We start from the raw sequence: 12,327 nt of genomic DNA, 5'->3' as shown, positions 1-12,327 counted from the left end.
TGTACTCGTGGTTTTCTCCATACCTAGTCCTCCCATCACCATGAAACATCAGGAACCGGGATTCATCAGACCAAGCAATGTTTTTCCAATCCTCCGGTGTTTTCGTTCCTTAGCCCACTGCAACCGCAGTTTCTGGTGTTTTGCTGAAAGAAGTGGAACTCTGTTAGGTCGTCGGCTGTCATACCGCATTCGTGTCAAGGTACGACAAGTTGTGCATTCTTTTATGGGTCTTTCGACACCAATGTTATACTGGACTGTCAGTTGACTAACTGTAGCCCGTCTGTTGCTCTGTACAATTCATGTCAGCCTCCTTTGGCCTCTTTCATCAATGAGTCGGTCTTGACCACTGGCCTGCCATTGGCTGGATGCCCTTTGGGTGGTGGACCATCCTTGATGCTCTACACAGGGGAAACTGTTGAGCGTGAAAAACCTAGCACTGTTGAAGTTCTTGACACACTCAAACCAGCACGCCTGGCACCTTCTACCATACCCTGCTGCTCCCTTTAGTGTCATTTGAAACTCCGCCCATCATCACAGCTTGTTGTCAGGCCTCTAATGTCTAGAGAGATGGCACTTGCGATGCACGTTCGTTTATTGTGAATTTCTGCAAGTTATTTTTAATAAGCGAACGATGAATTAAATTAAATAAAATGTGAGACTATATTACACTGCGGATGTATACACAATCAAGTTTCTGGTTTTGTCTTAATTTAAATATGTTTTAATTATTTTAATTATTTTTCTTCCCACAAATGACCATGTTATAAGTGGTATAAACCACTGCAGGCCGTGTGGGTCTGATGATGTATACCACTTCTGGGGGTGGCTAAAAGCCCTCTGTTAACTACTCGGGACTTATCACCACCGCAAGCCTGGTATATATCATGGGAACCACACGGCCTGTTGTGGTATATACCTTATATATATAATATATACACGTGCACACAGACACACAGTCAGACAGACACACACACAGTAGAGAGTCAATTATCCAAACTAATGGGACTGATACTAGTTTGTATAATCCATTTGTATGGATAATTGAACAAGTATTAACAATTACTCTACCTTTAATAATGTATAGAATAAAGTTAACATACACATGTACTTACTGATGATATATAGCTAGTAACCTATTCTATCGCATTAGGCAGAGCTTTACAAATCATTAAATTAATGCAATTCAATAATACTTTAACACATACGGTTAAGGTAATGTAATTTAAACGTACCATACCAAACTTTGACAATCATTAAAGAATACAATTCAGTACAACTTTGACATGATTACTTGCTGTTAAGGCATTGTATAAAATTGCAATTGAAATTAATAAAAGTTCTTAATTGCTTAATAACATAGACAGCCCTTACTGACGAAACAGATGAAAAACAGGAATGGAGTGACTATTTTAATTTGCTTAACTGCAACAATTTAAAGCAGACAGTGCTCCATCTATGGTTTTGGTCTGAATAATTCTGTAACTTTCATTTGCCTCAGTGCTGTCCTTTTTTTGGCAGCTAAATCTCATTGATGTTTTAACAGCAGAAGCTGGTTGCGTAGTACACCACACGTAATTCGTTGTGCGATTACAGGTACGTTCGGTTGATCAAAGATCGAATAATTGACTCTCTACTGTGTATATACAGTGCTGTGAAAAAGTATTTGTCTCCTGTCTGATTTGTATTTTTGCACATTTAATTCGGTCAGATCTTTTTGTGGGTTGTATTAGTATATAGAGGGAGTCTGAGAGAAAAAATGACACCAAAGTTTGGTGTTTCTTTCATTTGTTTGGTGTGCAAGGTAAGCAAACATGCAATCTTCAGGTTGCATTTTTTTCAGGTGTGAAAAAGTTATTGCACCTCTAGTTAACTCAACCCAATTAAAGGGATAGTTAGGGTCAGCTGTTTGAATACTTCGGTTAATAATCAGGCCTCATTTGGGCCAGCCCTGCCCAATATAAATCCGGCTAACTTTGGCCCTTACCATCAGTGTGAAGTTGTCAGCACACAGGTTCTAGAGGCACATCATGCCACGATCAAAAGAAATTCCTGAAGACCTCCGGTAAAAAAACCTTTTGTTAAAAAAATGCATCGTAAGAAGTAAAAAACTGAAGCTGGAAGTTTAAGTTTAAAAAAAAGAGTTGTTGAGTCTGTCACATCGTTTAATTTATTCTGTGTAGACCAAATAAAGCATGAAATAACGATGCTACAATGATTGAATTCAAGTGTAAGAGGTTTATCCAAATGATATTTAAATATAATTTAAATATTCAGAGACAGCATAGGGGCAGGGGGGCGTGGCCCCTGTGTGTGTGCCTTATAATTTACAGCAAGACGTTACAATATGAACATGTTAAAGTAGAAAAATATCCCAGAGTAGAAGAATACCTTGTGTAGGCCTTACTTTACCCCATTTTCATAAAATAATAACATGAAGTTTATTTGTACCTCTTTGTAGCTTAACAAGCAACAGAACTGAAATGTTAACTTTAAACACGTCTGTGGCAGGAAATGGCGTTGCGGTCACTCAGACCAGAAGGAGGAACAACAACTGATGGGTATGGTGCAGTGGCGCATGAGCCATTTTATTTGAAAGCAAACTAAAATAAATAGAATATTTAAACAAAAATAAACACTGCTCACAGAGCAAAATAAAACAATTAAACAAAATAAATCTCGAACACAATACTAAAATACACACAGGTCAGGCTGGGCAGATTGCTGTCAGTGATTCTGTGTTTTAAATATCAATATCTCGCTCTCGCTCTCGCCTCCGTACAGCCACCCGGAGTGAAGGGAGCTGCAGGTATTTATACAGGTGACCATCTCCCAATTAGCAACAAATGAATCACTTAATTAATTCGGAAGATGGCCACCTTCTGCACGAGTTTTTAATCCACGCTGCAAAACAATACAAAACAAAATGCACGGTGGTTCGCCATCATCTATACACAAATATAAAACAATAAACAAATACAAAATAACACAGGGGCGGAGGGGGAGACCCCCTTCTAAAAATAAACAAACAATACGATTAAATAGCAGGGCTTTCCTATGGCCCTGCTACAACGTCAAAGAAAACAAACGTGGAAATAGCACTGTAAAGTGAAGGGGATAAAAACTCACATTTTTTGTTTCTTGTTTATTACATTCCTGTGGCAAAGTGGTTTGCAGTGTGCAGGAATGATTTGAAACAACAGTTCACAGTTAAACAGCTCTTTATTTCGCTGGGTTGCTTGTTTTGCAACCAGAAATAATAATACCTGGCTCTACACAACAATGTGTAGCACGCAGGTAAACCACGGGGCTCAGTCCCAAAATAATAGTAGACACTAAACAAGACATGCACAAACACAACACGGTCACAAGTCCAGAGTGAATGCTCTTAGTGAAAGTGGTGATTTACAGGTTTATAGGTGCGCAATGAAGTGTAGTCCGGGTTTAATTGCTGGCTGTTTAGCTACAGCTCCCAGATATTAGCCTTCTTTAAACGGCAAACGTAACAGTTTAATAGAGAAACAAAACCACACACAAAAACACACAGTTTCTTTATGACACAGTACTCCTTCACTGGTCCTTTCATAACCATAACAAAGGAACAGATTGCCACATCCCCTGATATATTCTGTCATGCCCCCTTCGGTAGCAAGTGCAATCACATGCCCTCCAATCCATGACTGACACATCGTCCTACCGCACTAAGACGATGACTTCTGGTATTGTAACTCCGCCCCAGTTCTGAATGGCCGATTTCCAGCTGATCCAGGAATGAACTGCCAAACCGTCTATTCCGGGGCATTTTGACATTTGACACATTCCTTCCCCTATCCAGTGCTGCTTTAACCTGTTCTGCATACCAGTCTTGGAAACTGTTTTTCACCTCATCCTTCATTGGCTTGTTCACACAAAGATCTTGTGGCTTTAATTTGTCAGTGGTATTTGTGGGATGAAAACACATCGGACATGGTGCTCTTGCAGCTTTGCCTACACATATGGGCTTCTCTGCTCTAAACATGTAAAAAATTACTAAAGCTGAGTGTGTTGCTCTTAAACCCAAACGTTGTCTGACAAAGCTCACATAAGGCACAGTAATGTGTTCAATGTAACGAAGCATTGTTTCTTCTTTACTCCAGTGAGTCTGTGTATGCCATACGTCAAAGTCCGGTGGAAATTTGTAACATGGGTGGCAACCAATGTTCTTCCCCTCATACAGTAATTGTGGTGGCAGAAATGTCACTGTCATCGATTGTGTCATCCATTCCAGCGATTTCTATAGTTTTAGTTCCTTCTTGAGCCGTGGTTCACTTTCCACTTGGTACCAGTGGTAATGCTATTTGATCTCAGTTACAAATTAGTTCTTATTAAGTAACTGTCACAAAGACGGCCGGAGTGGGGGACGTCTGACCAGAAACAGGAAAATAAACAAAGAGAGAGGTGGAGTTTGGTGGAGCTGAGCGAATGGTCTCGCTCAGCATTTAATGAATGAACAGTCAGACAGACAGAAAATAAACGGTTGTAACAAACAAAAAACAGGACATGGCACTTTCGCCAAAATAAATAGACAAACAAAAACGGACTAACCCTACACAAAACAGGGTGAGCAGATGTTTTAACTATTATTCTTACAATTTATCACTATTACCACTGTCTCCAATCCCGTTCTCCACTCACCGAACACACAACCCCGAGTGGGTGAAGACATGCAGCTTTTATGCAGCTGTACCAAGACTCAATTGCTAATCAATCATTCAATTGGAGTCTCGGTACAACTGCACGTGAATTAAAATATATATATATATATATATATATATATATATATATATATATATATATATATATATATATATATACACACACACAGTACCAGTCAAAAGTTTGAGTACACCTGCTTGAAACCAGGTTTTTCATGATTATCTATGCTTTTAACTGTATACACTTGTCTATAAACACTTAATATTTCATTATATGATACGTGTACTTATATAAGCTGATAATCATAAGTGAATTGCATTCAGAAATTTAATTTTTAAATGAAAATGTAAATCTTGTCAATTTTAATGAAATGGTCACCCAAAGCCCAAGTCAGTTAAAAGTCTGAAATGTGTATAATCTGTATATATCCAGTACCAGTCAAAAGTTTGAGTACATTTGCTAGAAACTAGTTTTTTTTTTCATAATTTACAATGTTTTACGTTGTATACGTTTCTTTAAATACTTGAAAATGAAATAATATACAAAAAAAAAACATAAGGAGTATCAAAGCAATGTTCAAGAAAATTGAAAATTGCCTCTAAATCTTGGATTCCTCAAAATAGCCACCCTTTGCCTTAATAACAGCCTCACAAACACGAGGCATTCGGTTAACAAGTTTCAGCAGTAAATCACCCGACATGTCTTCCCAGCTCTTCTGCCGTAATTCCCAGAGATGTAGGGCACTTGTGGGTAGCTTTGCTTTGACTCTTCTGTCCAGTTTGTCACATACAAGTTATATGGGATTGAGGTCTGGAGACTGGGCAGGCCAGGTCATTAGATTGAGTTGTCCTTCACTTTCCTTCTTCGCCAGATAGTTCTTGCACAACTTTGAGGTGTGTTTCGGGTCATTATCTTGCTGAAGAACGATAGACTGCCCAACTAGCTGTAATCCTGATGGAATGGAATGTGTCTGAAGTATGCTGTGATAGCCATGCTGGTTGAGCTTGCCATGGACTTGGTAAAGATCACCAACTCTGTCACCAGCAAAGCAACCCCAGACCATGACACTGCCTCCTCAATGCTTGACAGTGGGAACCACACATGCAGAACTCATGAGCTCACCTTCTCTGCGTTTTACAAATACTCGGCAGTTGTACCCAGATATTTCACATTTTGACTCATCTGTCCAGAAGACCGACTTCCACTCCTCAAACATCCAGTTTCTGTGTTTTTTGGCCCAGGCAAGTCTCTTCCTCTTATTCTGCACTCTTAACAATGGTTCTTTGCAGCAATTCTTCCAGTTAGGCCAGCTTCACGCAATCTCCTCTGAACAGTTGATGTTGAAACATCTGTACTTCTAGCAGCATTTAGCCGAGTTTGTATTTCAGGAGCAGTTAATCGCCGGTTTCGCGGACTTAACTCAACTTAATTTAACTCAGATTAACTTGTTCTCTGATTCTGAGGTCACCCTTGGCCTGCCTGACCTTGTTCGGTCCTCATGAGTGCCAGTTTCTTCAGATTGTTTGATGGTCTTGGCCACAGCAGTTACAGACACTTGAAAAGTTCTTACAATTTGTCTTAAAGATTGACCTTCATTTCTTAAAGTAATTAGTCTTTTTTTCTTTGCTTAATGGAGCGTGTTTTGCCATTTTCTGCTCCCTTACATTCAGGAATGACAAACATGTGCCTATGCTACCTATATTTATAGTAATCATGGACCCTCACCTGTTAACAATAATTGGTGACAAAAAGGTTAATTAGGTAACATGCTAATTTACATCGGAGGACATCTAACAAAGACACTTTTATACTTAGGCCAGTGTTCTAACAGCGTGTTATACACATTTCAGACTTTTAACTGACTTGGGCTTCAGACTGAAATCCTCTTGCTTTGGGTGACCATTTCATTGAAATTGACAAGATTTACATTTTCATTTAAAAATTAATGCATTTGAATGCATTTCGCTTATGATTATCAGCTTATGTAAGTACACATATAATATAATGAAATAAGTGTTTATAGACAAGTTTATACAGTTAAGCATATATAATCATGAAAAACCTGGTTTCAAGCAGGTGTACTCAAACTTTTGACTGGTACTCTGTGTGTGTGTGTGTGTGTGTGTGTGTGTGTGTGTGTGTGTGTGTATGTGTATATGTATATATATATATATATATATATATATATATATATATATATATATATATATATATATAATATGTGTTACACGATATTTGTAGTCGGATCAGAAACCATTGTGGGACCTAATTCACTTTCTACCTAACGTCTAGTAACCGTATTGCCATTACTATAACGGTAAGGGGTGAAAATAATTAAGGTGTACTACAAATCAAAATGTACTTTAAACGTTATAAATTTCTTTGTTTTTTTTTTCAGAAGGTGTCTTGTCACTATCCGACCATATAATGATCTGTATAAACACATGTAACCACAGTTGTGAAGGATCCAACTATATTTGAGCATTCACTATTATTTATATATATATATATATATATATATATATATATATATATATATATATATATATATATATATATATTTTTTTTTTTTACACATTCTGAAATGTTAATTTTTAGTAAATTAATGAATTCATTTTTGTATAGCAATAAAATGTATATTGTTGGTTTATTTTGCGGCAACATGAAGTAGTAACCAATACAATTGTCAGTTAAAATGTATATTTTTGGTTTAATGCAGGGGACCAAGTTGCTGTGTATTCTGAGCTCGGTTATCCATCCCCTCTTCGTGACGTAGCCTTTCATCCTCATGAACACATGGTAGCATTTTGTGCCTTTGGACCAAACCAGCCTGTCCATGTGTACTTGTATGATCATAAAAGTAAGTAATGTCTGGATATAAATTATATATAAATACATGGATACAATGATAAGGTCAAGAGGGTTTTTTTATTATTATTTTTTTAACCACTAAAGCCCTGTTCAAAGATTTAAGTTTTTTGTGGTATGTAGCAGGGTAACGTTTCTGTCAAGGCTGGCAGCTGTAGGAAAGCAAACCCAGTCAGGATACTGCAGATTTAAGTACAGTGCACACTGTAATTAACGAACAAAGGCACAAGGGTCAAAAATAAAAGGTTTAAACTAACACAAATCAAAAACTCCCTTTAAACAAACTTTTAAGCATCTTGAACAGTTTCATTAATATCAGATTGTCTGTTAAGTCAGGTAGGGACACATTATCAAAACATTTACTCCTATTTTTTGAAAGTGGTAAAATGTCTTAATTTTACAAAACTAGAGCCAGATAGCTAAGTGATATAATCCTAGTTCTCTTAAGGAGTCTCAAGGTGTTTGTTTCTTATTTATGCGTTTTTCTTCTTTTCAATTTTTTTTTTTAATTAAAGACTGGAGGAAATGCTTTGAACAGTTATTCTTTAAATACCTAAATATCTCACCTTTTTTTTTTTTTTAAATATTACAAATGTTGGTTTTAATGGTTTAGTTCATTACCTATATTTTGAGTGTCATCATCACGGAACCTTTAGCAGTCACCGCCTGTATTTTACTAAATGTAGCACCTGGGAGTAACTGAAGATGTTGTGCATATCGGCAATGTAAGAATGTATTGGCATTCCCCTTATATTGGGTATGAAATAAAACAAAGTTGCTTGTATGTTTAACCCACTTATTACCATTGCACAAAGACCACAATATTTGCATTATGCATCAGTGTGTCCAGCTTATTAATCTTGTTTAAAAACTAAGCTGTAGCTTTCAGTAGACAGTTAAGTTGCGTCTAGCTTTGAAAGGGTTAATCATACAGTACTTCTATATTTAGTCATGAGTAATACCACAATTAGGACCTTTGCTTTCTGGTTCTCATGTACATGTAGTTTTCACAATATGCTAAAATAGTTGATTTAGCATTTAATACATCTTGAATTCAATCAGTAATACAAAATAAAATATAAAGTGACTCATCACTGTCAAGTGTGTAGTCCTACATAGCATATGGGAATGATGTGAAACAAAAAATAGCATTTATTTTAAAAAATCACTGTTATAGGAAATTGGTTAGGTGTGCGTGTCAAAACTTTATATAAATCCTTTATGGTGTTAAGTTGTTTTATTCGTTAAATCAACTGCACCTTGAAGCTAGGTTTTACCTTGAATAGTTGGGGTTTTAATTCTACATATTCATGTATTGTGCATATTACAGTTCCTGTTGAATGTTTTAGGTGAGGATGGATACATTTCTAAAACTGAGTTGGTTATTCATCTGCCAATTCCTCTCTTCACTAGGCTCATCTCAATCTTTCTGTTAGACCCTTTCTATTCATCAGTTTTTCAATGGGTTATTTTTTTTAAACAAAAAACATGCCTGTGTTTAACAGTCACTACAACAATCTAATTCAGTCAAGAAGTCAGAATTTGACTAAAAAACTTTATTGCAGAAGGTAAAGGTGTGTTTCTGAAGGAGAAAAACAAAAGTTTGTTTTTTAAAATAAGCCAGAAGCTCAAATTATATTAATGGCAAAGGAAGGTAGACCTGGGCTTGGTGGATCTTGATCAATTGAAACTCTTTTCTGTATGCACAAAAATTCTTGAAAACGGGTTTAATTGTTCAATAACTTCTTTTACCTGGTGTGCTGCCCTAGAATGAATGTGGAGCAAACTTAATTTTACTGTCCTGTTTAAAATGACAGTGGTATATGTGGCAGTGGCAGCTTCTGCTGGTTACAGTCCTTAGCAAGTCTTTGGAAGCATTTGCTCCATCTTGTGGCAGCAAAACTGCAAATCTGGTAGAACCAATGTTAACGACAAAGAAGACAAACCATGTTTAAACATGTCGTATCTCATTTGTGATAGCTGGCCCTGGGTGGAGAGAATTGTTTCTCGAAGCAGTAGAAAGTGTGTTGAAAAAAATGTGTAGGCGCACCATCTTTAGCGCTTGATGAAACTTCAAAATCATCTTTTTAATGTGCTTTACTTACATACCAGGACTTCTGCCTTGTGTCCTCTCTCAATAAGAGGTCTCTATGAGTGGGCAAAGAATCAAAATAGTACTGTGGTTTTCATATATAGCCACACACTTATGGATAACACACTGTTTAAGCTACTCTGATCAGCTCAAGTCCAAAGTCTGCAGCACACTATGGAGCACTTTTTAGATTTTTATATCATATTTGAAATTAATAGTAAGGCTAGATTTAATTTCAATGCGACGCCGCCTTTCATTTGTCACGACTCATCTCTCTTTGGGTTTAGTATTACATGAAAAATACAAATCTGGTTAAATTAAAATGTATACTGCCCATTTTATGGCATTTGCTTAAAATAACATCAATATATTTGGGAAGGGCTAATACATTTCTCTGGTACTATGTTGCAAAATTAAAAACACAAATTGTTGAAATTCATAATTAGAATAAGCGTATGGGTTAAAAGAGCATCCCTTTTCATATAACATAGCTGTTAAAGACTTGTTTCTAAGATTTATTTTGGGAGAAAGTCCTAGCAAGTTTGTAATTAAACACCACACAAAAAATAAATAACTGTGACTAGTCTTATAATATCCCACAATCCACTGCATAAAAAAGGGTTGACTGATCTAAAGAAATTTGTTTGATCACCTAGGAAACGTTTTTTTTTTTTTTTTTTTTTTTTATTTACAGCTAACTTACCACTGTATACATTTCTATACTTTAGAAATATATTATTCTTTTCAGGAAGCCTATATGTTTCAATAAAATTTAAAGTTTTAGTGGTGTGTCTTCCTGCTTTCATCTCTGCTGTGCTCTGGTAACATATATATGGGCACTGTGTGCTCCAGTGTTTATTACATGTTCATGGGAAACACAGCAGATTTGTAAAACAAATCATAGATAACACACTTAGATGCACCCCTCTTCATTATCCTCAATAATATGTATACTTTGTTAAACAACGGTAATTGGTGGAATTAAACCATCAGTGAATACTGGCAAGGCCAATACTGGGCAACTTTGAACTTTAAGGCTTGTCATTTTATTGTACAACCTTTAAGAGTTACACCATTGCCCTCTTGGTAAAAGCATAACTGAAGAAAACCTGAAGAATTTTCAATATGACATTTCTTTTTTTTTTTTGTAAAGACCACTCGTGTGGGACTGTTTTGTCATTTTTGTATAAAGGGACTTTAAAACATAATGGAGCTGGGGTTTAGTGCTGAATTCTCTCATGCTGGATCGTATGAGACTGAACTAGGTAGTTTCCACTTCAAGTTTTGAAATTACATCATATGTGCTATGGGGAGTTAAGGGGTTAAAGCATTTTGCATTATTGAGATTTATAATATAAATAAGTTATTTATAACCAGAGTTAATATTATTAGTTTAGTTAAGATGATTCTCAACAGAAATGACACATTAGTATTTCCGAATGCAAATCTTGAACTCTCCCTTCTGGGTGTTGAGATGTGGAAAGTAAAAACTGTATAGTAAAAAACAACAGAATCATGCAATGAAATACAAGCAGTTTTCATGTTCCCTGTTTCTGTCTTACAGCAACTGATGTTTTGTTAAGGGATGCTTGATTTGAAGGTTCTCTTTCTTTTAAAATATATTTTTAATATATAGTAAAATGCACTGCAGGAAAGGTTTTTTCTCTTGCCGTGCAATGTAAGACTTCGTAGTTGGTAAACTGCTGTATTCTTTGATTTTCGTAGTTAAATTCCAGTACCAATATTGTGCAGTGAAATACACTTTGCTTAAGCCTCATGCCATTTCAAAGATGCAGACTATACATCTACATTCTACGATCTACTGTATTTACTATCTTGTTTCAGTTGCACTGATGGAAGCTGAATCTATGAAAGAACTAACTGGGTCTCGGGTTACAACAATTCCAAAAGGGCCCAGGATCCTAAGCAGCACTTCAGATGCTCCCATATTGCAGGATTCAACAATGTCTTCTATGGATCGTTTTGCAAGTGCTGCAAGGATTTCCTTGAATCTGCAGCGAGTAAAACAGAAATTAGATTCTGTTTTGGTATGTATCATCATTTTACAGATGTTTTATAACACATCTTCAAAGGGACATCTATACATTAATCTGCTGTTTTTATAGTTTTGAGCATTTGTTATATACAATGGTTACTAAGAATTTTAGATTTTTGTACCGGTGTTTATAAAAAAAAAATTAAAGATACTGAAGCACACTGTATATATAAATTACCACAGGCTGTGTAATAGGAACCAAAGTCAGCTCAAAGTATCCAAACAAATGGGAGTTCCCCTGCCTGTTTCAAAGAAGTGAAAAGAGAAGTGTTGCCATCCATCCAGACAGTCCAGGTTCTGCATAGTAAATCTCTCAGAAGGCTTGGACAATCAATTGAGGGAAATGCAAAACTGTTTTAAGAAGTGTTAATTAAAATATCATAAAACATTACAAACCTTAACATTCCTTGTTACAAGTTCTTTTATCTTTGGCCATAATCTAGTTTTGGCCTTGATTTGGTTAGGCTGTTTTAAGAACTTGTATTCAGCTTTGCAAGGATATGTTTAACAAAATAAATTAACGTTCAACACAAAGGAGCTTTCCTTTTGTTTACGTGTGAACCATTAACTTCAGGTTCTTTCCCTGCTTCAAATACAGTCAGATATGTGTACACTGCTG

At 36.2% G+C, this 12,327-nt stretch overlaps 1 protein-coding gene across 2 annotated transcripts in view; it reads left to right on the top strand.

Moving 5' to 3' along the window:
- Positions 1 to 12,327, top strand: part of ahi1 (Abelson helper integration site 1) — a 100,017-nt gene that overhangs the window by 30,944 nt on the left and 56,746 nt on the right. For both annotated transcript variants that reach the window (XM_041250412.1, XM_041250413.1), the window contains 2 exons: positions 7,412 to 7,552; positions 11,498 to 11,700. In XM_041250412.1, the coding sequence (XP_041106346.1) occupies positions 7,412 to 7,552; positions 11,498 to 11,700 (344 nt within the window). The remainder of the gene's footprint in view (positions 1 to 7,411; positions 7,553 to 11,497; positions 11,701 to 12,327) is intronic.

The sequence above is a fragment of the Polyodon spathula genome, chromosome 5 (assembly GCF_017654505.1).
Source record: "Polyodon spathula isolate WHYD16114869_AA chromosome 5, ASM1765450v1, whole genome shotgun sequence".
Lineage (NCBI taxonomy): Eukaryota > Metazoa > Chordata > Actinopteri > Acipenseriformes > Polyodontidae > Polyodon > Polyodon spathula.
The sequence above is the reverse complement of the archived record's forward strand: the minus strand, read 5'-3'. Positions and strand labels throughout refer to the sequence as shown.